Raw genomic sequence first — 27243 nt, 5'->3', positions numbered from 1 at the left:
AAGCCTCTCAGAAAACCTGAAGAACTAAAGTTGTAGCCAAGATTACTTTAAACAGTCATAAAAGTTTGACTGTGGATAGTTATTGTCATGATTTTAATCAAATTTAAAATCCAAACTCTCAGGTCAGACGTTATAGGTGTCATATATGTAAAATCTCCTGTGTGTCTCTCTGTACGAATTCAAATGATAGCTTTTAGCTTCTGTTTTTGACACTACTAGGGTAGCCACCTTTGATAAATGAAAATAATAATGCAAAAAATTGCTGCATATAAAGCAATATAGCAAACAGTGAGTGAATTATAATTAAGTGCCCAATGCACATGACAGTAATTGCACAGTTATATATATCTAATGTATTATCTAGCACATGACACTAGTACCTAAAGGTGATCAGTTTGTGTTGTGTGTAATTAAAAACCATTTAAACATATATAAATATTAAATTTTGCCAGTGCTAAATGCTCATAAAACTTTACTATAAGAGCTTCCAAACAGCAGCAAACTGATCTGCATTCCCCACAACATCAAACTTCTCTGATAACTTTCCAATATTTAATCTGAATACTGGGTCCTTATAATAAGAAATAAAATGCACAAAGAGATCCTAAAAAAACTTTTTAAAACTAGGAAAAAAGAAAAAAAAAAGAAAAGAAAAATGTACTTACTTTAACAATGTTTGTTTGCTGAAATATTTTTAATCTTAGATGTTACTCTTTAAATAGCTGCTTAAATATGCTGGAAATATTTGATAATCTTCCTTGTCCTCATCCCCGCCGACACTGTTCAGCTAGGGATTTGCTTCTTCATTTACATCTATATTTTTGAATGCGTTTCCTTCAGAGGAACTGGTGGAGTATTGTGTGTGAGCATGGGTGAAAGGGACTGTAGGTGAGGGGGGTCCGTCTCTAAGTGACAGTAGCTGATGTGGAGCTGAGCAGGTCCTGCTAAGGACCCATCAGGACAATTTAGCTGGTTTTATTAGTTCCTATGATTTATTTAGTTAATATTTTTTATTTAGTGTTGATGTGAAATTGAAATATATGTGTATAGTGCATCTATGAAAATACAGGAAAATCATGACCCTCATTGGTTGAATATGGGATGCAAGGTATAACAGTCAAATAATTTAAGGGACGGGTGGCAACCCTAGCTACTAAAGAAAATTTGGGAGGATTAATAAATGTAGACAATCAAAGTCATCCATAAACCTCAGTGATATTTTGGCTTTCTAAGGAAAATTTCTATATTTACATGATGGAAAGCTATTACTGTAAGAGATATTATGTAACTCAGTGTTTCCCAACCGGGGGTACGCGTACTCCTAGTGGTCTGCGAGCGCATTGCAAAGGGTACAAAAATATTTTATTTCTTAGAGTTATGGATCTCTTTTGTTTTGTGAGGATCCAATTGAAAAAAAAAACTTTTGTTAACCAAAAAGTAAGTTTTTGTTATATGTTTGAGCTCATCTTCAGTTTTGACACACATCGAAACCAAGCAGAGGAACAGAATGGATGTAGAGAACAGTCTGGTATCAGCTCTTTTCACACTATAGGGCTCATCAAAGCAGCTCGGGTCACTGGATTAAAACAGATTAAAACTAATTAAGTCAGTCTGACTATACATTTTGTTCTCAATTTATCAAGTGTAATTACTCAGACGGGCTCCAGTTTTATAAATACAGGTTTTATAATATGATTTTGTTTTGTATTTGATTTCTTACTAACTTTCAGGCAACATATTTAAGTTGTTTTTTTTTTATTTGAGATGGAAAGCATAAAGTTACAAAAAATTTATTGGGAAACACTGATGTAACTGAATGACCAATGAGAATGCTGTCATTTAATTTTAAGTAAGAATAATGAACAAGAAAATTAAAAATCCAAAAAAAGACAATTATTTAGTAAAAAAAAAAAAAGAAAAGAAAACAAGAACAAAAAACAGACACACTTATAGCCATCATAGCTTATATTTGTAGGATACATACCATAGATAAACAAAATGAAAGATGAACATACCATGTACCATGGGTGCTATCCACTCTGCCGCCATGGTCCCATCTGATTCTAGCCCAGTCCACCTCCACTGGGCTACTGCCTCAGAGGCTCTAAGCACCAGGTGCTCAACCTCCAAGGAGTTATCTGTGAAAACAGAAAATAAAAAACATCCCAGAAATGAATGCATCACTAGGAGAGGCAAAAACTAGTTTTTGTACATCTTCAGAAAGAAAGGCACCAGTGAACACAATGCAATAAAACTGCACCCACACGGAAGAAAGCAGTGATAAATGATCTCCACAATAAAGAGAAACCTCTTCAGAACAGCTATCCAAGAGAATAACACCACCATCCAGGAAGCAAGCTTACCAAATCTACCATATAGAGAGAACTTAATAAAAGTAAATACAGAGGGTTCAGTATAACCCACTGGTATACCTCAAACGTAAATGGGCTAGATGGGATCTTGCTGAAAAAATTGGAAGAAACTGAAAGAAAATTATTTTAAAAACATGAGAAGAGAGAAAGATCAATCTCTACCAGAGCAAAGGGAAGGGAAAATATGAGCCATGGCACACCACATCATCTGTCAAACACAGGGGAGGCAGTGTGATGGTTTGGGCATGCTTGGCTGCCAGTAGCACAGGGTCACTGGTTTTTACTGTTAATTGGTGAGCATGTACTTAACAGTAAAAAAAAAAAAAGAAAAAAGACTTGAAATAAAAAGCCCCACAAGCAGTAAAAGCCTGGCAGACATTAAAAAAGAGGAGACGCAGTGCCCGGTGGTGTTTTTAATAAAGCTGCTAAATGCCTCAGCTCAGCTATTTGTAACCTCCTGCTAAGTAGCCACGTTGTGACTGTGGCTGGCCTGCTACCATGTAGATTCTATTATATAACCATACAATAAGACCACCCTTTCTCATTGCCTAGTGAAGCAGAAATGCAAACACAAGATAGAAAAAAGAATAGAAAGATAGAAAATAAAAATAAAAAGCAAGTAATCAAATAATAAAAATGAAAATTATAATGACATTAAAAACACTAGGTTATTATTGTAAATATGAATAATAGATGTGCGAATTAAACGTACTTACATATTAATTTCTAATTGTAAAATTTTACTTCTGCACTTCTGTGATTTATTTCTTACCAATTTAATTGTATGCCCATGCATTTACTGAGAAACAGTTTATTTATTTCTTTTTTATTATGTCAGAGTTGGTCCATCATAACATTCTGGCCTCCTCTCGACAATATTTTAAACATTTCTGTACTTTTGTAAATGCTATAAATGCATTTCTGATTTTAGAACAGCCTTTGCTAATGCAGCTATAAGGCTCGGGCACAGCGCGTTGCATTCTGGGTACGCCGCCATATTAGTAGCTAGTTGCTACCGTTGCTACGGTAAACAAAGACCTAAAACAGCATAGAGACAGAGCAGAAAGACGAGTAAACAGCGATGTTAAAAGCGAAGAAAGGATGCGGAATATACCGAGACACACTGCAGAGGGAAGCCAGGGACCGTTATCTGCAAAAGATGGGCTTCATAAACGGACTTGATCCCTACGAAGTAGAAAGCAAGGAGTGGTGCGTTGGGGAAGAATTTCTACCGCCGTTTGCGAGGGAGGACGTATTTTCGTATCTAGTGTGTGGCGTCAGTGCCTACACACATGAAGAGTTTCGCTGCTACAAGTCGCTAGAGGCTTACAAACAGCTGACAGATGGAAAAGTTCATGACATGGAAGTTATCAAGCCGAATGAGAACACAGTCATCAGAGCCAAGGTAAGCTACCGTCTCAACATGGTGTGGTGTTTGTTGTGGTGATAAGACTAGGTGCTGGCACTAACGTAAAACATCAAAAATGTATCTAAATAAATCTTGTGCTGACTGTACGTGTCCAGGGATAATGTAGTTACATTCTGATGATATATGACTGTCCTAGCATGGTACTACCACGCAGGGGCGGAGATAGATGAATAAAAAAGTATGTTCTGTAACTTACCAGAATGAAAATGCCGGGAACACACTCTCATGGACACTGGGATTGAGTTGAAAGTTATATTTGGCCGTCTTACAGCAGCGACCCATGCTAGCCGGCGACTCTTTGTTATGGAGGACATTTGTTTTCCATTGAGACGCCTCCAGGTTGGAAAACGGTAAAAAGACAATCCATTTGGGATTTTTTTCCCCGTCCAGTCACAGCTTGCGCTACTACACCCTACGACACAGCAACGGGCGACCATAACGACAGCAGAGGTAAAATGAAACGGCAAAAAACTAAGCAAACTACTAGCAGAAGAAAGCTAGTCCTTACAGGCGCGAAGTCAAAGTGTAAACAGTGGGCTGACCAGCTATCAATATGTCTGCCGCGCAACGTGTGACGTCATGTGCCCGAGCCTTATTGCTTTATAAACAGAGGAAGCTCGGGATAAACGTGGTCCAAATACGGACCAATCAGCTTCTCGGATTCCTCGACCGTCCCTCCCACTCCGTCCAATCAGAGCGTTCTTCACGTAACTCTGCGAATCAAACTTCTTGCACCAATCGGGAGTTTCGTTCGCTCCAACCGCAGTACGGATTTTTCTGCAACACCAGGACTACGCCACACATTTCATATTTCTACAAACTCCATTATAAGACATCAACAGTGTGGATTTTCATCCCGGTAAGAACTAAATTAATGTATTTGAGTTACTTTTTCTTTCCGTTTGTTAGCCCAGCTTTGATATATTGAGTTAATCTCTGAACCATTCAAGAGTTTCAAGACAGTAGCATCTGTAATAGCTAGCTTAACCGTCCGCCTCGTGCTGTGTTCATTGATGGTACTGTTTAATCTTTCTGTATTTTTTACATAAAGACGGGTATCCTTTGTTCAATGCCAGACAGTTTTGATTCGCCCAGTAATGTTTTATAACGTTTCGTTGTTGTTTTTGATTGAAGTGTTGCATATAGGTGTTTACATTGACGCTGTCGGCAGAGAGGCCGACGAGTGTCTGGGGCGGCCATCTTGGGTCAGACCACAGTTCAGACCGCCGTTGTTATCTTATTTTAATCACATGCAAGACAAGTCAAAGATAGTATCACAATAATCTCTTACAAATTCATTATTTTTAAGGATTGCTCTTTCATAAAGATTATTATGATCTGTATAGGAAAATTAGTTTTAATGCTATTTACAAAAGAGATGAAAGATATTTAGTATTTTTATCAATTTCAATGTTAACTTTTATTTATATTTTGTCATTGTCACTTTTTTGTCATATAGTGAACGTTAAATTTATGTTGTGTTTAACTAAAGGGTTTTTGTCATTATAAGTTGGTTTAAACTTCTTCCAAAACTATTATAATATTCAAATTATGTCTTTTAATATTCATGCAAATCTGAACATTTACTCTTTTAATCAGTTAATGTGTGTCATATATATACCGATATATATATATATATATATATATATATATATATATATATATATATATATATATATATATATATATATATTAGGAGTAGAGCGGTTCACAAAATAGGTTCTGTTCACGGTTTCGTGGACACGGTTTTCGGTTCGGTATATGTTTATTGTTACACCGAAAAATAATTTTTTTTATAAAAATTGAAAAAAAATTAATGAAAAAATAAAAATTTATGAAATTAATGAAAAAATCCAAAAAAATTAATACATTGTAATTATTTTTAATGATCCGCGGAAACCCTGGATCATTTCCGCATGTTTTGCTGCTTTGAATCTAATCATCTTGCGCATGCCCTCTACGATCTCCAAGGAACTCAGAGCGGACGGGAGCCACCGCTGAGGATGTAGGCTTTGCTTTGCCCAGGCGGTCTGGAGAGTAGCAGGGCGGAGCGGAGCGCTGATGGAGTATGTGGGATTTCGGGGTTAGCATGACATGTTGGTCATGTTGCTGTTAGCATAAACAAAACGTGTTGCACAATGTTTGCACACTGTTGCACTTTTATCCACAAGTTTCTTTCCGCCGTCATCGTAGGTCACTCTAAATGCAAAGTGGTCCCATACGATCGCCATACCCACACAATTCTCCACAACAACTGATTTTTTTCTGCTACACCCGGCTACGCTACTTTGCTTCTTCTTGTTTACTACTGGTGGTTGGCTTTGGTCGCAGTACCGCCACCTTCTGCTCTGGAGTGTAAACGCTTCGCCTATGAGAAAAAGGAGCAGCGCATGAACCGAACACAACACACGCGAATTGAACCGAACGGTTCGGACGGTTTTCATAAACCGTTCCATCCCTAATATATATTAGGGCTGCAACAACGAATCGATAAAATCGATAATAATCGACTTTTAAAAGCGTTGGCAACAAATTTCATCATCTATTAGTTGTCTCGCGCGATAAATGCGTCATCCGCCGCCGCCGTCATCACTGCCACTTGACTGAAACGGGGGAAGAAAAAAAAATTACGGCAGAGCGAGCCAGCACTGCAGGTGTGCAGTGTTGCCAACTCAGCGACTTTGTCGCTACATTTAGCAACTTTTCAGACCCCTCCAGCGACTTTTTTTTTTAAAAAGCGACTAGCGACAAATCTGGTGACTTTTTACGGTGTCACTGGCGGCTTTTGGAGACTCTTACGTGAAAGCATGTATGTATCGTTCCTACTCTTGTCCTGCAGCAGCAGCTGCTGCCGTGAGGTGCCTCCCCCATCCCAACCCCGTTCTCCCGCAGGAATCCCTCTCAGCGCTGCAGTCAGAGCCGCAGGATGTTTCAGCGTCCAGACTGCAAATGAAGTGCGCATGCGCCGGGATTGACGGCGCAAATTGATCACAATACCGTAATTAAAATAGCCTTTATAAATAAATTGACTTGCAAATTATGAGGGCAAGGCTTTTGAAGTTTAAATCTTCTGGCAAAGATAAAGTAAAGAGGATCCTGCAATGTATGGAAGTAAAGCATAAAATCCAGCAAGATCAGTAATACGTCAATTAAAGCTACAGTGTGTAATAATTACAGGGATATACAGTCAGAAATGTAATATATTATACATAACTATGTTATTTATCATCATCTACGAGCTCAGCCTCTTAACCTTTATATTTGCGTTGCCTTAGAATTCGTTATTTATAATTACATATGAGCGGGTCTCACATCCATGGAGCCAACAAACTAGTGATTGCGAGATCGCCCATTACGCTCGAAAGTAACTGCGGCAAGTTGAGAGAGATGAACTGAGACGGTACTGAACAATAGATAGCAGTATTATGCCTGAGAATACTATCTGTAAAATTATCTATGTAAACAAACCTCATCACTTGAGAAGGTAGGTGATGCGGACGTCGTGGAAGACATTTTGTCCCGTAACGCTCGGGGGGGAGAAGCGGTGGGGGGGAGATGTTCATGTTGCTGCGGTCTGCAGTCTGGACGTTAGATGTCGCTAAAAATTACACACTCTAGCTTTAATTATCTGCCACATTCCCATGTAAATATGTGTCTTTGGAGCATGTGTTTTTTAGCACCCCTAGTTCTCTCATTTTTATTCCAAATACAATTTATAATTTGAATCACAGGGCTATTTTTATCTCTATGGTTAAGTATTTTCTCAAGTAGCAACTTTAACTGCTATACTTTCCTGTCTTAAAAGGCAGAACTCTTCTAGTCTAAAAAAACTCATTTGTTGAAATGGGGGGACCTATTGTTTTAAAAACAAAAATTCCTGTCTTTTTTTGCGCTTTATGAAACAAAGTACCCTATATTTTGTGGATGTACAGCTACATTTCTCATGTAAGTTTGCGTAGTTTTATCGCAAACATTTATTTTTCATATGCACCAGTACAGTTAATGAGCAACCTGTACTTGTGTGCTTGTTTGTTCTGTCTGAAATGTTTATTTTGGAATAAAGAGGTTAATATAAGAAATATTTTTTGTCCGATTCATCGATATAGATATAGATATATATATATATATATATATATATATATATATATATATATATATATATATACATACACACACACACACCAGAAGAAGGAAGCTATCCTGTTGGGTCAAAGCAGATTTATGTTCAAAGGGATTGTATTGTCTACCCTGTTCACACAAATACAAATCATCCATCCATTATCTGATACGGTTGTCCCAATTGGGGTTGCGAGGGGTGCTGGTGACTATCATTTCCAAAATTGCTATCATTTCTGAGAAGAAAAAAAACAACAATTTCGATTCATTTTTGAACTGATGCAGGTTGGTCTGTGTACTAGTCACCCAATTTTATAAATTGGGAACTAGATGGTGTTAGCTTTCAAATAATGTATTGCACATGTAATTCGGGCTTACAGTTCCTAAGTTATTTGCTCTTCCATTTGGGTATGCAAGATAGGAGAGGATTACCCAAAATGCGGTGGATGTTAAGAGGTTAATTTCCCTCTTAATTCTGAGAAACTGCTCTGCTACCTGTGCTCTCATGCTTTATTCCTTTACTTCAAGTGCTCAACAGCTTTGCTGTTTCCTTGCAATCCTTTTTTCCCATGCATTGTTACTGAGAGATGTCTTTTGGGCCTCAGGTGCTCAGGCAGGTCCTGCTGGTGCCCTGCTTCAGAGCGAGCGGTCAAATCAGGAGTGTTTGGAGGCCATGGCTGAACATGGAGCCCACGCTCAGCTTCCAGAACCAGCTGAAGTGAGTGGAGAGCAAATGTCAAACAGGTCTCTGTAACAGGCTCAGTCAGAGGTCTAAGTGTGGCCTTTCTGCAGATGCTGCCTCAAACCTGGAGGGCAGCGCTTAAGGCAGAGCAGCAGGAGTGGATCAGCCAGACGCTGTTCATCAGGGACCACCTGGGGAGGCCTCGCCTCACTACAGACCTCAACCTGTGGTGGTTCCCTCCACAGCCCCAACCGGTCTACCACCAGCCTCCCGCATCCCCTGAGCCCTTCTTTGCATGTCGGCTGTTCCTGTGGATGCCCCACAGGATCTGGCGTCTGCAGCTGACGTGCCCCCAGCCTTCGTGCACCGGGTCCATGGCGAAGGCTGGGCTCTACAGGACCATCCGGAGGGTCCTGGACATTGACGGCTGGTACCTCATGGCCACCGAGTACCTGGAGTGCCGTCAATGTAAAAAGAAGGTCGCGGGATGGTCACAGGGCATCATCAGGCAGCTGTCCCCCACCTACAGCTGCCAGTTTCCTGCTGTGCTCACTTACAAGTAAGACACAACCTTTGATGACGGTGGTTCTTCCTGGTGAACTTGATGAGAGCAAAAAGTCTGAAGCACCTGGATGTTACAGTTTATATCTGCACTGGTATGGAAGCCCACTAGGGACAAAATAAACTAAAAAGTAAATAAACAAATGTAATAAGGTGTACCATTAACCCTGTAATGCCAAATGTATCATATTTGATACATACGGTTTCTGAAATGTTTTGCGTCTGACACCTTTTGCATAATTTAATGGTAAAAACTTTGCTCAAAATCCTATTGTACACAATCAGATATACCTGATAACAGAGGGCAGAAGACTACACAAAAAATAATCTTGACTTATCGCATAGTAATAAATTATTAATATCAAAAATGTATTTCTGTTTTTTCTTTTTACATATTTTGTTAAAAGGGCAAATAAGGACTTCAAACAAAAAAAAGTAATTTTCTGTTTTGTTTTATTCTTGGATCAGGCCTTAAAGGGTTAAGTACCTCACCAATAACTTGGTTTAATACAGGAACATACTACTAAAATATGAAAGGAACAGAAAAAAATACACAAGGTAATTAATACGAAAATGAATGAATACGCTAATTATCATATATTTGTCTTATCGCATCATTGAATCACTGCCTTCATTGATACATTTACTTTGTTTCATGTTTATTTAATTGTTGATTGAAGTGTTTAATATTCAGACTATGTTTGATCCCTGCAGGCTGTCTTGTGACTTGAGGGTGGTTGGACAGCTGAGCTCTGGTCCTCTGGGCAACAGTGCGAAGCAGCTCTACAACAACCTGAGGGAGCTGCACTCAGATTCCTGGATGCGTAGATCCTCACACTACCTCGGTGTGTGCGAGCAGTTCTTTTGCTCTGTCTCGGGGGCGTTTGCACCACCACCGCCCATGCCACCTGTACCGTCTCCAGCCTGCCTTCTGACGGTCTACGGCTACGACATGGTTATGCGACTGGAAGAGTACAAGGCGCTGATCACTTCCACCTTTGGAACCATTTTGAAGATATATTCCAGCAAAGAGGTGTGAAACTGTCAGTTGAATGTAGGTGTTTGTAAATGTTGCTTCCTCTGTTCCTCACTCAAACTCTGTTCAGGTGTCAAAGAAGCTCGCCAGTGCCACCTCCAATGCAGACACCTGGATCACCAGCGTAGGTAACGAGCATGGCCAGGTCCTCATGAGCGTCCTCACCTGCTCTGAGGGGTCCGAGGGCCTGAGCACCATGGCAGCTGGATTGATGAGGCGGTACCGACTCGCTGACAAACCTCCACCACTTGTGGTCTACGTCGACCGGGACTGCTGCAGCAGAGACGGCGTGTCAAAGACAGCTGCCTTGTTTCATGTGAGAGCTGAGATGATTGAAGCTTTTAATACTCCTGTAGCCTCATCTAACTCACCCTGATTTCTGTCGGGTAGGAATGGGGGAACCTCGTGGTCCGTCTGGACATCTGGCACTACATGCGATGTATCGCAGGTGGTGTCACGACAGAGAGCCATGAGCTATACCCCACCTTCATGAGGCAGCTGTCTCGCTGCATCTTCGATGTGGACCCTGAAGATGCCCGCCGTCTCAAAGAGGCCAAGCGATCGGAGCTGGGGAGGGAGCACGGGATGTTCAACCTGAGCGACGCAGAGGTCATCCAGAGGATCTCCAAGGAGGAGTGGAGGCTGCACTGTCGCCACAGGACGCGTGGGGCAGAGCAAACAGCCCTCCTCATCCAGAACCTCCTGGACACCTTCCGCGGTCCTGCAGGGAGAAACACCCTGAACATCCCGCTGCTGGACGATCTCCGCATCCAGGACATCTGGAAGACGCAGATGCGCCACCTCAGCTGCATCCAGGACCCGCCCGGCGTGCAGCTTTACACCCAGACTAGGACAACAACTAAGGGCGGAGTCAGCCTCCCCGTGTATCGCTGCACCAGGGGTTCCAGCTCCCTTCAGTTCTTCCACCTCCACCTGAACCGCTTCATCCCAGGTAACATCCAGTGCTCAATATTAGATTTTCTGTTTGGCCCACTTGAAGCTGAGTCCAGTCCTTGTAACCAATGCTTTCCTCAGGGACATCTGTCAGAGCCAGATACTCTCAGGCGTTTCTAGTGGATGGAGTGGTGAGGTGGAACGAAGCCCATGCAGCTAGAGGAAAGAAGTCTCTGCGTTCCTACAGCAGCCACCTCAGACACGCCCTCAACCAGAAGAGTCACAGGCTGCTTGGATACCCGCTGGTTGAGGATGACACCCAGCCTGCGTCATATACAGGTCACAGGTGTGCAGTCAGAGGTACTCGCTCCTTCAGAAGAAAAGACTCTGAACAGTTCGTCTGGGCTTTATTACAGGAGAGCTCATCGGGCTGGAGTACCTGGTTCAGCAGACAGGAGCTGTGTTGGAGGACGTCAGCCTGGATCCTGACACTCCAGATGAAGAACCTGCCTTTTTCACCATGGATGATGTGGATGAGGGGACAGAGGAGGATGATGAGGACCCCACCTTCTTCCCACCAGATCCTTCTTTATTATTGGCAGCATCTCAAACAGGATCTGATGAACCTAGGTCTCGGTCTCCCCTCGACTCTGCCAAAGGATCTGGAAGCCAGGCTCCTCCTCGAGAGCCACCGTCAGACATTGAGGTGAACCAATAAGATCTGAAACATCTTCTCAGAGCAAACCTTCTTTAAGCTTTGGATGATCAGTCTGGTTCTCTTCCTCACTCCAGTCTTTATTCTCTACATTTGTTTCCAGGAAGAGGTCATAGGTCCCGATGGTCAGCCAGGATACCAGCACGTCCTGAACCTGGCTAAGGCCCTGGTGGAGGCCAGAAGCCTGAACGGGCTCAGTGATTCCAAGGTGGACATGCTAATCTCACTCTGGCAGCGTCTTCCAGACGCAGACAAGCAGAGGCAGGTGGAAGGAAAGACCACCACCTGGCCAAGCAGAGAGCCTCCAGCAGTCAGGTGGATTTACAGAAACTTTTTTTTCTCCTCTAACATCTGCCTCTTTAAAAAAAAAAACACCATTCCTTCTTTGATGCCTTCCAGCTGTTCAATGAAAGTGAACAGGACCCAGCCAAACAGGCCTGAATCCAGCCGCCTGGTGGAGGCCATCTGCAGCCAGCTTTGTCGTGTGCATCCCTCAGCCACGCGGGTCAAGGGGATCTTAAGGACCCGCTGGTCCCTCATCCTTGCAGACTATGTGTCGATAAGGGAGATGGTGCTGGGGAGCCCAAGGCTGATGGCAGAAACCACCATCCAGCTGTTCCCATTGAATCAGAGGAATATTTCCAAGTGGTGAGAGCTGTGCAACTGACCTGGAGTCTTTTCATCCGCTGAACATGTTCTTCAGAGTTTGTGGGTCTGATGTCTGTCTGCAGGTTCATTGGTCGGCAGAAGAGGTGGGCCAGGCCTGTTCTGAAGCCAAGACCAGCAGTGGTCTCTCCCCCAGCTGCTATCCAACAGGCCCAGCTCCCTGAAGAGGAGGTGCTCTTAGTGCTGGTGGGGCATGGACAGCCCTATATTAGCGACGTCTCTGATGTGGAGCCAGGCCCGTCCAGCAGGGGTCTCCCTACTCTTCAACCAATACCACACCAGGTGCAGCTGCCTGCTACCTTACACCTGAGCGACAATATTCAGCCGCTGCCTGGTCTTCCAGTCGTTCCCAGATCAACAGCCTACAGGAAGAGGAAGGCAGCACCAGGTGGTCACTTACCAATGAGGAATAAGCAATATATTTGCAAGAAGTGTGGGCAGCCTAAAAGACTGGACACTGGACACTCGAGGATCAGGGGGGTGTCCTACTGTGCTGCCTTTGAGGGTCAGGCTGTGGAGGAGTGGATGAAGAAAATGAATGACAAAGGAGGGATGTAAGAACTGCTCTGTAATTTTTGGATAATTTGATCAGTAAAAACGTGTTTTTAAAGTCATTGATTGGAACTGAAAGCATTTGAATGGAACATCTGATGAATAAAAGTTTCCTTTTTTGCCTTAAGCTCTTTGTTCTTTCTTAGAATCAATCAACACTTTGTGGGACAAACCAAAGCATTTGGTTTTAAAGCTATGGTTGGGGAGGTAGTTTGATTTGAAATCTGCACACACCTTCCCCCTCCGTTCAAAGCTCCGTCCTGCTCCCTCAATCTTGAAACATGCATCTCACAGGACTGGGAAAAGCAGAGGAGCCAAGTTGACTATTTCTTTAAATACATTTTGAACTTCAGCTGATCTACCTTATGTCTCATTCACCTGTGAATAAACTATATCATTAAGGCTTTCAACCTAGCATGTTAGGTTTAGCAAGTTATATTTAGCAATACTTGCCTCACGAGTTTAACAAAGGGGTGCCTTGAACAATAGGCCAAAACTGATGAGTGCATGTGGAGGAGGGACAGAGATGAAAGCATCTGAAAAGTTTTTCCATTCGGATCAAACGGCAGGAATTGGTCAGTTTTTCAGGCTTGCAGCTCTCACCGACACCTGATATTTTTTTTTCCTTTTTCAGAATATATAAAGTATTGACCACTCAGGATGGAAGGACCATTTCACAGAATATAACAAAAAGTTTCTGATTACTATCTATAGCTTTATTGAACAAATAAACCTGCATATGTTCATATTTGGATCTGCATTAATGATAAAAAGGTAAGCGATTATACAAGACCAACTGTGAGGGGGTACCTGCACAGTATTTGAGAGCCACTGCCACCCCACCTACAGAAGATTCAGATTCTCCCTCCTTCAAAGGCGGCATCTCTGATTACATCACAGCGAGGGGCAGGGCCTGTCTAAAGCCACGGATCCTTCAAAGGCAGCCAACAAACATGTCTTTGTTTTTGTTGGGTTATTCTTTTTGGAATTACTAGAATCAGCATATAGATAGCTTTAGATCATTTTAAACTTCAATGTCTACAAGTTTATCCAAATTTCAAAAGTCAGGTATTTTTTTGAGCCAGTTGGCCTCTGCAGCTGTCAGCTGATGGGGCAGCCTTCTCTTCCTCATCTCTCTGGAGAAAAGGAGACAACTTTTTTCAGTTTTTCCACCTACTGGTTGCTAGATAAACGCCTCTCCTGCTGAACGAGCCAGTCTCCACCTGCAGGTTTATCACAGACAGGAAGCTGGGAGAACTGTCTGCATCCTGGACACCAACAATCGTCTGGTGACCTGGTGGAGCCACAACAGTCTGGAGCTCACACTGTGAAAAGATTGGACACGGTTGTAAACCTTAAAAGGAGCACAGATGGTGATGCTGACCTTCTGCTCCAATGTCACTAAGTTCATATTCTAGTTGCTGTTAAGTTGCTGATAACCTATGGTTCTTTTTCAGGTTACATGATATATGTGAACAATACCCAGATGCTGACTCCTAATTACGACCCACCAGAAGAAATTGGTCAGTGTCATAAATGGAATTCCATAGCAGACAACATCAGTTGTTTAAGTGTGAAAATACATCAAAATTTAACCCAATAGTTTAAAAACATTATGAGCCGTTGAATACAACACTAGAAGAAGACACACACAGAAGGAACACTATCCTCTTTTTGGATTTAAATTGTAGGTTTGAATCAGTAAGGTTAAATATACTCCCCAGAATGCTGTATTTATTCCAAAGCCTGACAATATCCCTCCTGAACAGTTTGTAGAGTGAGAGGGACAGAATGGTGTTCAAATATAGGTAGAGAGGACCACCCTCATGGATGCTGACACCTCCTTGGTCTTCAGGAATCTCCAGGCACCAGACACAGAGAGGAGATCCACCTCAGCTGCTCTCCTCACAGGATGCCTTTTCACCACGGTCCACATCACCTCGAAGTCCACAGCTTGGAGGGAGTGACTGTTAAAGTCAGAGCCAACATCTGCAGCAGCTGTGGGCTTCAAAAGAGCAAGCAGATGGGCTTCAGAGTACCGACCAAAGCCAGCGGGCAGAGGGTCCTCTACTGCCCTGAAAGGTTGAAGTGAGAATACTAATCAGGTTGGGAAAGGACTTAAAAACAGGTCTTAGGAAATATTTTCTGTTCAACCTGAAGACCATCTCACCCACTTCAATAATGACCATCAGATAGCTCCAGGCACACAGGAGGGAGGAATTCTGGATATGGAAGATAGCTGGAAAGATTTCAGCAGAAATCAGTTTCCCTTCAGCTTCCCTTCTGTCCCCCTGAGAGGAAAGATGGACAGGAGAGAAAACAAGTCGACAGTTTTCCCTGGAGAGTAAGGACGATTGTGGAATATAAGGTGCTTATTATTAATTGAATAACAGATTTAAAGATATACACAAACAAAAACATTGTAAACTAATCGACAATTTTTTTTTGGTGTGTGTGATTGGACAAGTGAGTTTTTTATTAACTGTGTAGATTTGATGTTTCTTGTTTATAATACAAGAAAACTAAGATGAAAAAAAAAAGCCACATTTCCATGGAATAAAACATAATATTTTATACTGTTATTGGGAAATGAAATATAACTTAAGATCAGGACTACATCATTGTGTTTTTCCTTGTCACTGAACATAGATTTTGCTGACAAGATAACACTCTATCGGGGTGTTTGCGATTATTTGTAACTAGTTATATTACATGGTTACTGTCGAGCGTGTAATATTACCGTAATGCCTTGCGGACAACACTGCTGGCCAGCAGTTAGACTGCTTTTCTCCTCTTTTGTTTTGTTTTGTGAAAATGATAATTGACCTGGGAAAAAAAACTTCCAAACTGATCCATCACTTGGTTCAACCTCTCAGGAAAATATCTGTTTTCCTTCGCTTTTTCAAGTGCTGTAAATAAAACCTTCCGTTTGAATATGTTTGTATAGAAGCAATGTCCGTTGATACAGAAATAACTTTATTAGAACATTTTAAAAAACCTTTAGTGGAATAATACTTTTGACATACAAGGAGACAATATACAGAAAAAAAGGGCAGTTATGAACAATATCCGGGGGTTTGAGTAAAAAGATAAATGAAAAAACACCTAAATGTAACAACATGCTATTAGATTACAAAAAAAAACTTTGGAATTTAGAACATTGCAGCAAAAACGTAATAACGTGTGTATAAACTCCTTAGAACCTGCTTAAAATGGGTGAAATGCAGTGGTGGCTAGTAACTAGTTAGATTTGCAATGCTTTGGTATTCTACCCACCTCTGGTTAAATGAACACTCATCTCTGTAGTTTCTCTCACAAAGCTTGACCAATTTGATGTTTTCAAATCTCAACTAGATGATGTTTTTATAGATAAAGCAAGCCCCCCGTGCTTCATTCTCTCAAGAGCTCGGTGGATTGAAGACTGTGAAAAGAACTCTTCATATTTTTTCAGTCCCGAGAAGCAGAGAAGATTGAGAAACTTATTAATGGTAGTGTTACTGAAGACCTGGATTTAATACATGCAACAATTACATTTTTATAGAGCTTCTTTATTGTTCCAAGTATTCAGAATCCAATTGCCCCAAAGTCTTTTTTCGATGAAATCCGTTGAAAAAAATTGATCTTGATTTTTAAAATCTTATGGAAGATGACCTAAGAATCGAAGAGCTTGACGAAGCAATACAACAAATGGCAAAGGGTAAATCTCCAGGCCTAGACGGGTTAACTACGAAGTTTTATGCTTTCTTTTGGAAAGATTTACGAAAACTTTTATTTGAGGCCCTGCTGGAATGCATTTCAAACAATAATCTCTCTCCCACTGTGAAACAAGGTTTGATAGCTCTGATCCCCAAAGCCAACAAATATCCTTTATCACTGGACAATTGGAGACCCATCACTCTTTTATGTACAGATTACAAAATTTTAGCTCTAGTTTATGCCAATCGCTTAAATAGTGGATTAGGAACGATTATTAATAAATGCCAGTCAGCTTTTCTAAAGGGAAGAAATATCCATCATCATACTAGACTGATTTTTGATATGATCGATCGTGACAGTTTTGTTTTTTTTTTTAATTCCTGGATTTCTTTTAACCCTGTAATGCCAAATGTATCATATTTGATACATACGGTTTCTGAAATGTTTTGCATCTGACACCTTTTGCATAATTTAATGGTAAAAACTTTGCTCAAAATCCTATTGTACACAATCAGATATACCTGACAACAGCCAGTAGAAGACTACACAAAAAATAATCTTGACTTAACGCATAGTAATAAATTATTAATATCAAAATTGTATTTCTGTTTTTTCTTTTTACATATTTTGTTAAAAGGGCAAATAAGGAATTCAAAAAAAAAAAAAAAGGAATTTTCTGTTTTGTTTTGTTCTTGGATCAGGCTTTAAAGGGTTAAGGCCTTTGACTCACTGGAACATTGCTGTATAATTAAAACCTTAAAATATTTTGGCTATGGGGAAAAATGTTATATAATTAAGTTATTCTACAGTTATATAAGTAGTTCAGTTTCTTTGGGAATGAGTATGACACCAAGTTTCTCCATGTGAAGAGGAATCAGGCAGGGCTGCCCGATTTCACCTAAATTATTATACTAACAACTCAAATGCTTACATTACTAATTAAGAAAAATTCAAATTTTTAATAGGGAATTCAAAATAAGTCAATTTGCTGATGACAATAATTTTTGTCAGTGATAAAACTATGGTAGACATTGCACTTAAATCCATTTTAAAGTTTTCCAGAGCGTTTTGTGTGGTCTGTCTCTCAATATTAATAAATGCGAACTTCTGCCGATCCATTCCAGCTCTGAGCAACTATTGCCTCTATTGCAGTTAAGTCTGAAATCAAATATCTGGGAATATTGATTTCCAAAAATGCTATTAGAAGAGAGGAGGAAAACATTGGTAGATGCTTGAATGCCATGAAGAGATCCTTGAGTCATTGGTTGACCTTGAGTCATTGGTTGACCAGAGACCTGACTATTTTTGGACAAACTCTTTTATCCAAAGCTGAAGGAGTATCTAAATTAATTTATCCATGCCATTCTGCTAAAATATTAGGAAAGCCAATTCAATAATCTTTCAATTTATATAGAGGAATAAAACTCACCATCTACGTCGTTTACATCTTGTTAAAGATAAAGGGTGGTATTAGAGCCTTAGATTTTGAGGCTCTGATTGGTTCTTTTAGGATAAATTGGCTGAAGACCTTTTTGTCTCATCCCAATTCAATGTGGTTTCATATCCTTAAATCTATATTTAATACACTTGATGGCTTGGATGTCTTGCTTAAATGTGATTTTAAATTAAGCAAGATTAACATTTCACTGTCTCATTTTCATAAAGAAGTTTTACAATTTTTGGAAGATGATATTTAGTCATAACTTCACCCCTCATGGATCCGTAGTGTGGAATAACAGAGCAATATTAATAAAAAAAAAATCTATTTTAAAAACTGAACAGCAGTGTGTCGCAGTGAGCCATTTTGAATCGTGGTCTGCGCTGTTATTCCACACCACAACGCAAGAGGGACAATCACGAACTAGCCATGGGTCTAGGCCAGAGTGGTGAGGAAGAAGAAAAATGCAAGCGGTGAGTTGCAAAAAAAAAAAAAAAAAAAAAAAAAGGGTCCATCTTCACAAGTTGTTTTCCACACTGGCGGTCATAAAAACAAAGCAAGCCGGTAAGGCACCAAACAGGAAATACGCATAGCGTAGAGCAGATGTAGATTTGATCAATCAAAGGCCTCCTTTCTGTAGCACTGACTGCAGTCACCTGCAATTTTGGAGAGGTGCAGCAGAGTGTCTGCAGAAGAGGCGGGGCAAATCTCTGTTACCTGCGACACACACGCAGATGACCTGGTTTCCTAGCATACATCTAGCCTGACGTAGTCCGACTCAATTCTAGGCAGAATATGAGTCTGATACTGCTCCATAGAGCTGTGATTATGGGGCGTGTTTTGAACGAACCAGGAAAACAAATGCCTCTGCACTCAATTGGATAGATCTACAACCAATAAGAGCAACGGAGTGCGTGACGTATGTTAAGCGAGGCATAGTTGTTGTCCACAAAAATCAAAGCGTGCAGTTGCACGCCTATAATAAGAAGATGACTTGATCGCGTTTCTCTGTTCCTCTTTTAAAATTAATTTGCTGTCGATATCTTCTAGAACAGACCTAATAGCAGAATCTACTCACCTAAACTCTCCAGCGGCAGCCATTATTGTTGTCACCCAAGCGCGCATTGGTCACGTGGTTGATTACGTTACTCTTGATCATCTGTCCATCATCGTATAAAGCCCGCCCTGACAATTTGATTGGATCGCCTGACAGTGGGCGATAATACTCGCGCTACTATGGAGCAGAGCCAGACCGAACTTCCCCGACCTCAAACTTTGTGGGCGGGACTAAGTTCGGAATGGCACCCAGGCTAGCATACATCAGCCTTTAGTGGGAAAAGATGGATGGATGCGGAAGGGGGAGAAGGATGCAAACTATCCAAACTAACCATCTAAACATCCCCTTGTAGTGTGCTGCTGCTGATTAAAAATTTTACATTTTAAATCATCATAGATATATAAAAATAAAGCATAGATGTGGTGAAAAACATTCATAGAAGACATTTATTAAACAAACTAGCAGCAGTGATTTACAAGAGCAATATGCATTCAATAGACAGTCATGAAATGAAATAGAACAAAGTGCAGGATAGTGCAGAAGTGTTCATACAACATTAATTACACAAAGCTGCAGCAGTGCTTTGCAGTGATTTACAAGAGCACTGATTTTGCATCTAAAAGATAGCCATGAAATGCAATAAAATAGTGCAGGAGTGCTCTGTTTTGCTTTATGTGCTGTTTACCAGCAGGCCTGATGAGTATTAGATGCACACAGCCACTTGTTGTTGCAGTATCCCAGCATTACCAAAATAGGTTGATGGAAGAACCTCTGGTTTAAAAGAGTGACTGAGTGGTGATGAGCATCACCTGGAATGCCTGTAATCACACTGAATTGAATTTTCTCTGCCAAGTGCCATGAGACAAGTTTTGTTTTGAACTGGAGCTATGGATCTGAAACAATAGATCTGAACAATTTATAAAAATAAAAAGAGCAGAAATGAACACAACAACAAGAACGCTATAAAATGCAACCTAGAAACTATTTACATGTTATTTTAAATGTCTTTTTTTTCCTTTTTTTATTTATTTTTTTGGGGGTCCTTTTTAAATTTATTTTTGTAACTCCTTCTTCCACTCCTCCACGCTCTTACCCCCAAAGTAGCGCAGTAGGAAACACCGGCGACCCTGGTGTGTCCGGTGTCCAGTCGCCTTTGCTGCCCGCACTTGCTGCAGAGGTACCCTTTATTTTTCCTCTGTGGCCCCTCCCCAGCTTCTGCCAATTTCCTCCTCCTGTACAACGTTGATCTTGGCAAACGGGGAGGAGGAGGTGGTGGTGGAGTAGCAGAGGGGGTGGGGGCAAGGTTAGGCAGCGCAGGCCCACTCACAGGCCAAGAGGGAGCCAGAGGAAGTGGAGCAGATGAACCTGGAGGAGGTGGTGGAGCAGGAGGGAGACTCCCGCTGGATGGCCCTGGCTGCTCCTCAGGGAGCTCAGAGTCAAAGGGCTGTCTTTGTCCCACCGGCACCAAGGGCAGCTCCTTCGATGGAAGCAGTGGGCGGTCTTTGGTTGTCGAGTCTGAGTGGGATTCCTGAGGAGGAGGAGAAGGAGCCTGGCTTCCAGGAGAGGAGGGGTGTGGCTCAGACCCGGGTGCACCTGACTGAAAGGCTGCCGTAGAGGAGGAAGAGGGCGACTTTGGTGGGATCCTCCTCATCCACCTGTATCCCCTCATCCTCTCGCTCGATGATGGAGATGGCAGCTGTCTCATCCGGAGGGTCAGGATTCTCACTAATTTCCTCCAACACGCTGCCCGTCTGCTGGAACAGGTACTCCACCCCGATGAGCTCGCCTGTGATGAAAGAGAGAGCCAATAAAAAAAGGAAACAACAAAAACTAAATAAATAACTCTCTCATCAAGTTCTGCTGGTTACCTGTGTACACAGCGGGCTTGGTGAAATCCTCAACCAGCTCGTGTCCAAGCACCCTTTTGGACTTCTGGTTGAGGGCGTGTTTGAGGTGGCCACTGTAGGAGTGCAGAGACGCATTGACCTCAGCCGCCCTCGCCGGTGCTGCAGCAGCTGCTCGATCCTCGTTCCACCTCACCACTCCGTCTACCAGGAACGCCTGAAAGTATCTGGCACTCGCAGACGTCCCTGAGGAAACAGGTGGATCAGAGCAAACTGGATTCACAATTATGAAACAGAAACATAGACGTGTCTATAAAGAGCTGCAGTTACCTGGGATGAAACGGTTCAGGTGGAACGATTCCAGGGAGGTGGAACCCCTGGCGCAGCGATACACGGGGAGGCTGACTCCGCCCTTAGTCAGCGTCCCGGTCTGAGTGTAGAGCTGCAGTCCGGGCGGGTCCTGGATGCAGCTGAGGTGGCGCATCTGCGTGTTCCAGATGTCCTGGATGCGGAGATCGTCCAGCAGCGGGATGTTCAGGGTGTTTCTCCCTGCAGGACCGCGGAAGGTGTCCAGGAGGTTCTGGATGAGGAGGGCTGTTTGCTCTGCCCCACGCGTCCTGCGGCGACAGTGCAGCCTCCACTCCTCCTTGGAGAGCCTCTGGATCACCTCGGCATCACTCAGGTCAAACATCCCGTGCTCCCTCCCCAGCTTGGACCGCTTGGCGTCGGTGAGACGGCGGGCATCTTCAGGGTCCACCTCGAAGATGCAGAGAGACAGCTGCCTCATGAAGGTGGGGTATAGCTCATGGCTCTCTGTCGTGACACCACATGCGATACATCGCATGTAGTGCCAGATGTCCAGACGGACCACGAGGTTCCCCCACTCCTACCCGACAGAAAACATGGTGAGTCAGATGAAGAGGCCGCAGGAATATTAAAAGCTTCAATCATCTCAGCTCTCACATGAAACAAGGCAGCTGTCTTTGACACGCCGTCTCTGCTGCAGCAGTCCCGGTTAACGTACATGACCAGTGGAGGAGGTACCTCTGCGTCTCGGTACCGCCGCATCAGTCCTGCCGCCATGGCGCTCAGGCCCTCGGACCCCTCAGAGCAGGTGAGGACGCTCATGAGGACCTGGCCATGCTCGTTACCTACGCTGGTAACCGAGGCAGCTGTGTTGGCGGCGGCACCAGCGAGCTTCTTCATCACCTGGACAGAGATGCGTTAGTGTGAGCGACAGAGACAGAGAAAGCAAGTGCTGTTTGGACACCTCTATGGTCAGCCGACTGAACATTCTAATACCTTCTTGGTCGAATCCATCTTTAGAATGGACCCCAAGGTGGACGTTATGCGGGCCTTGTACTCCTCCAGCCGCAACGCCACCTCATAACCGTAAACGGTGAGGAGCCAGGCCGGGGACGGTACGGCTGGCATGGGCGGTGGCGGGGCGAACCTCGCTGAGGAGCACAAGGCCTGGAACTGCTCGCAGACGCCGAGGTAGTGGATTGCTCTCCGCATCCAGGCATCAGAGTGCTGCTCCCGCAGGGTGTTGTACAGCAGGGTTGCACTGTTTCCAAGTGTGCGAGACCTCAGCTGTCCAACCACCCTCTGGTCACAGGACAGCCTGCAGGAAAACCATACCACTTTAAGTTACCTTCTTCTCCTTCTATCAATGACACCTTTGTTTTTTCATAATAAACAACTAAGACAGTTACTGTGGTTGTGTCTTACTTGTAAGTGAGCACAGCAGGAAACTGGCAGCTGTAGGTGGGGGGCAGCTGCCTGATGATGCCCTGTGACCATCCCGCGACCTTCTTTTTACATTGACGGCACTCCAGGTACTCGGTGGCCATGAGGTACCAGCCGTCAATGTCCAGGCCAATCTGGATGATCCTGTAGAGCCCAGCCTTCGTCATGGACCCGGTGCACAAAGGCTGGGGGCATGTCAGCTGCAGACGCCAGATCCTGTGGGGCATCCACAGGAACAGCCGACATGCAAAGAAGGGCTCAGGGGATGCAGGAGGCTGGTGGTAGACCGGCTGGGGCTGTGGAGGGAACCACCACAGGTTGAGGTCTGTGGTGAGGCGAGGCCTCCCCAGGTGGTCCCTGACGAACAGCGTCCGGCTGATCCACTCCTGCTGCTCTGCTGTAAGCGCTGCCCTCCAGGACTGAGGCAGCATCTGCAGAAAGAAGACAGCAATTTAACTTGCAAACGGCTTCTACTGGTGCCCAGCTGCTTGAACTATAAACTCTCTGTCAGCAAACCTCAGCAGCAGGGGGTACAGGGTCCCGTCTGGACGGGGTCTCCTGCATGGAGGGTGGCTCTGGAGGATCCAGCCGCTGCAGAGGTTCTCCCTGCTCCTGCGTGGCCTCCAGCAGCTCCTCGTCGGTGGCTTCCCCCGGTCCAGCAGGGGACACCCTCTGAGGTAGAGAGGCGGTGGAAGGACCCGCCTGTTCATCTGATGTTGAACAAAACACACGTTTTAGTAAAAAAACAAGTTTCATCTGCAGCTCCCACAGTAAACACAAAAAGAAGCATCAGCAGGATGCTAGTAATGATTAATGGCTACAAAGGATAAAGACAGGGAGTGTGATTGGGTGACAACAAGAAGAAGAAACGGGTGACATGATGAGGAATCTAGAGGTGAAAAGCAGCGGCCCAGTTAGTGATGAGTGAGCTACAGCTAATTGCCAAAAGCAAATTATTTATTGACTCCAACTTACTGTTTCACTTCAGGTTCATCTGATTTTTTTCATCATTTGTGAAATAAAATGAGAGAAAACTGTCATCATCAGTCATAACTTTTTGATCAACAGAAAGTCTGATAAATTAGATGCTTGTTACTTACATTCCTCCATGTCGCCAGCAGCCTGGACCAGCTCCTCATCACTGGGCTCCACAGGTGTCTGTGTGGAAGGAGCTGGTCTAGACGTTCTGTTGCAGGCTGAAGATGAAATAATAAACATTAAGTAACAGAAGAGAGTAACGCTGCATCTCTTGGGAATTTCATCTCACATTGAAATGCAGGCTTAGGTGAGGAGGAGACCCCCTTCAGCGCAGCCTGCATCTCCACCCCAGAGAGAGAGCGGGGTGAAAACCTGAGATCACAAAGAAAACTTAGATGCAGCTCTGGTGAAATTTAATAATCTCAGAATTTTTAAATAAACATATAAAAAAAAATGTAAAACAGACTGTGTCTGTGACAGCCTCCCTGCTGACACCAGTCCCTCAGTGGATGTGGTGGTGGACGCCTTCTCCCTGTCTCTGCTCAAGTCCACAGCCTTCTCCATGTGTGAACCTTGATCTGCTGATGTCCGACGCAGATAATAAACAAACCTGAGCAGGTGAGACAGAGTCAGCAGATTCTGACATCCCAGCAGAAGAAAAACACACACAGTTTCCACCAATTTCTAATTTCATTGTAAAAAGTACAATGCTGAAGAACTACACCTTTAAGTAATTTTTTATGTTTTTTTCCAAAGGTGACTTAGAAAATCTAAGATTATCTTAAAATAAAATAAAAAATCTAGTTATGATCCACCACAGCATTTAAAGTAGAAAAAGCCCTATACTGGAAGATTGTTGATGAGAACAACCAGTTGTTTTTTTAAACCATGTCTGTGGTTATTGGCCAATGCTCTGACCAATGAGTGCAACTGACTGTGACGTTGGAAGTGCGACAGAACGCTGGTGGGGGAGTGTAAACCTGTCGGTAAAACGGCAAATACGTCCTTCTTAAAAATGAGTGAACGTAGAGCCTCTTACTGCTCACATTTCAATGAAAACCCCAAGTCTAATCATTCTAAACTGACTCCAAAACTGAGTCAGACGAGAACTGTTCAATAGTTGTTGCCATCTTCCTTGTTGTGCTTTCTCCAGCGTCGCGCAGCTTTGTCGTCACGCCCTCAAAGCCCCGCCCTCTTTGCATCCAGACTTTCAAAACACATCTCTGCACTGTGATTAGCCCGCCGGTTTTGGTGCATGGCGCGTGTTTTGAAGCCGCTTGTGGAGAAATGTCCTGGGCCATGAGTAGTGAGGAAACAGGAAGCGATTCTTGTGGGATGGAAGAGGGAAATAGTGACAATGAAGAAGGTTGGAAGATAGCAACATCAAAAAACGAGAAAAAGCGGAAAAATCAGATCAGTTAAAGGGGAATCCAGTTCAGAACAATCCAGTGATGATCAATCCATACATTCCACAGCACAACAAAATGAATTCAAAGTCATATTCAAAGTCGTTAATCAGGCAGACTCTTTTACAAATTGGAATCCGGTTCACTTAACAAAAACCATCAATAAACTTGTTGAAGTCAGAGGTGCCAGAATTCTGTACAGTGGAGACCTGCTAATTAACTGCAGAGACAGCGCCCAGCAAGGCAAAGCCATACGAATCAACAAAATTGACGGGATAAGAGTTCAGTGCAGCTTATTGGAGAACAAAAAGATCAGCAGGGGAGTCATTGGAGGAGTTCCTCTAAAAGTTGCTGCAAAAGAGATTCTGAAAAACATAAGCGGTGCAAAAGTAAAAGAAGTAAAACGGTTAAAAACAACAAGAAATGGAGAAAGAGCTGACAGTTTATCGGTGCTAATTAAATTCGAAGAAAAGCAATTACCTAGCAAAGTATTCATTGGTTACATCAGCTATAAAGGTCAAAATCTACAATCCTCCACCATTGAGATGCTTTAAATGCCAAAAATTCGGACACATTGCAGCAGTTTGTAAAGGGAAACAGAGGTGTGGAAGGTGTGCAGGAGAACACGAATATGGTAAATGTGGAAAAGAAGCTAAAATAAAATGCTGTAAATGTGGTGGAGAACATACTGCTGCTTATTGCGGCTGTGAAGCAAGCAAAAGGTCTGAGGAAATAAAAAAAATGAAATTTGAGCTTGGAATAACCTATGCTGAAGCTGCAAAAAAGGATTTCAACTCAGTCAGAAAAACCCAAACCTACAGTTCAACACACGGCAAATTCCAAACCTCTAGCGAAATGTCCAAAAATTGATGAAGACTCACTAATTGTTAAAAAGAGAAATTTTGTTCTATTTATGGTGGAAGTGATTAATTGTAGTGCACAGACAACAAAAAAAAAAAAAAAAAAAAAAAAAAAAAAAATCAAAATAATAGTGAAGGCTACAGAAAAATATCTGGACGTGAAAGATTTGAACTGGGAGATGGTTGGAAGCATGATGGGAGGACCGATGGGACCATCAGAAACTGGCAGAGTTACGATGACTTAAAGTAAATTAAAATTATAAGTGCAAATGTGATTTAGTATTATGTGGGATTAAGTTACACAGGTTTTTTGGTTTTTTTTTTTCCTGGGGTGAATCGTTTCCTGTTTCCTTGCTTTACTCCATATCAGTTGGTGGCGGTAATGCACAAATTTCACAAGTTTGCCAACCGCCATAAAACCTCATAAGAAGATTAGCCCGCCAGTTCTAGGGCCTGGGACATTGATCTAGGCTAGACCACTGGCAGGCAGATAATAAGAAATAAAAATAATTTTGGCCGCTGGCGGGTTTATGCAGCAAAATTGCCTTCTTAAAATATTACTTACAATGTTTTGCGAACTACAACCCCGTCATTTCTTTCATACATGCGCTATGAACAGGTCATGTGACCGATTTGACCTTAAATATATGCCGGGAGGAAGAGAGACAACTTGAGCTAACAAGCTAGTGAACAAACTTACTGTAAAATACAGATGAGGGCCAAATCAAAAGTAATATATCAAAGCTATTGAAACATTAATGAGTCTGATAAACAATTATGCTGGGTTTTTTTCGGACTTACCGAAGTTAAAAGTAATTTTCGCTGCTGCTAACAAGGGCTGCCGCTATTGCTCCAATGAAAGGACAAAGGAACTGACAGTAAAAGCCGAGCACAGCCGAAAGGGCCTTCTTGGGTCGAGATGAGCGAAGCCATCTGATTGGTGCTAAAAGACTGATTTCGGGATCGATGTAAGAGGAGCTCTCTGATTTGACGCGCCATCAGGCAATCCGCCACTCTAATTGGTTCACATACTGAGATATCAATGCACGCTGTCCTTTGCGCCCCCTGGTGGTGGTTTGGTTTTAGAGCTCCATTTAACAAAACCAAACCATCTCACAATAACACTTTCAAATGTGCTGCGGAATAAATTTTTTACCTGTGTATCCCTTTTAAAATAGTAATTTCTAAAAAT

At 42.7% G+C, this 27243-nt stretch overlaps 2 protein-coding genes across 2 annotated transcripts; one reads left to right on the top strand and one right to left on the bottom strand.

Moving 5' to 3' along the window:
• The first annotated feature begins 4523 nt into the window (after positions 1–4523).
• On the top strand, positions 4524–13141 carry LOC119796960. Its single transcript, XM_038305753.1, has 11 exons — positions 4524–4660; positions 8523–8635; positions 8710–9158; positions 9875–10193; positions 10267–10512; positions 10587–11148; positions 11232–11429; positions 11507–11796; positions 11909–12120; positions 12205–12453; positions 12537–13141. The coding sequence occupies exons 2-11, from the start codon at positions 8591–8593 to the stop codon at positions 13027–13029; spliced, it is 3063 nt and encodes a 1020-aa protein (XP_038161681.1). The 5' UTR covers positions 4524–4660; positions 8523–8590; the 3' UTR covers positions 13030–13141.
• Positions 13142–14821: 1680 nt separating this feature from the next.
• On the bottom strand, positions 14822–26944 carry LOC119796958. The gene is made up of 14 exons (XM_038305751.1): positions 26853–26944; positions 24252–24395; positions 24075–24157; positions 23908–24003; positions 23324–23517; positions 22790–23238; positions 22361–22682; positions 22022–22267; positions 21389–21944; positions 21083–21304; positions 20813–21000; positions 20308–20742; positions 15194–15314; positions 14822–15120 (listed from the first exon to the last, which is right to left on the bottom strand). Exons 2-14 carry the CDS (start codon positions 24347–24349, stop codon positions 14822–14824), a joined length of 3309 nt encoding a protein of 1102 aa, XP_038161679.1. The 5' UTR covers positions 24350–24395; positions 26853–26944.
• Between the last annotated feature and the right edge of the window lie 299 nt (positions 26945–27243).

The sequence above is a fragment of the Cyprinodon tularosa genome, unplaced genomic scaffold (assembly GCF_016077235.1).
Source record: "Cyprinodon tularosa strain WSP-4 unplaced genomic scaffold, ASM1607723v1 ctg563, whole genome shotgun sequence".
Taxonomy (NCBI): Eukaryota; Metazoa; Chordata; class Actinopteri; order Cyprinodontiformes; family Cyprinodontidae; genus Cyprinodon; species Cyprinodon tularosa.
Note: the sequence above shows the minus strand (reverse complement) of the source record. Positions and strands in the feature narration are given on the sequence as shown.

Excerpts from the sequence above, each read along its gene's own strand:
- LOC119796960 (XM_038305753.1), top strand. The coding sequence starts at position 8,591 with ATGGCTGAACATGGAGCCCACGCTCAGCTTCCAGAACCAGCTGAA. Across the intron at positions 9,159-9,874 it reads CCTGCTGTGCTCACTTACAA|GCTGTCTTGTGACTTGAGGG; the intron begins GTAAGACACAAC and ends TGATCCCTGCAG. Across the intron at positions 11,797-11,908 it reads AGCCACCGTCAGACATTGAG|GAAGAGGTCATAGGTCCCGA; the intron begins GTGAACCAATAA and ends ATTTGTTTCCAG.
- LOC119796958 (XM_038305751.1), bottom strand. The coding sequence starts at position 24,349 with ATGGAGAAGGCTGTGGACTTGAGCAGAGACAGGGAGAAGGCGTCCACC. Across the intron at positions 22,683-22,789 it reads CCTGCTGTGCTCACTTACAA|GCTGTCCTGTGACCAGAGGG; the intron begins GTAAGACACAAC and ends GTTTTCCTGCAG. Across the intron at positions 21,305-21,388 it reads CCTGAACCGTTTCATCCCAG|GGACGTCTGCGAGTGCCAGA; the intron begins GTAACTGCAGCT and ends CTGTTTCCTCAG.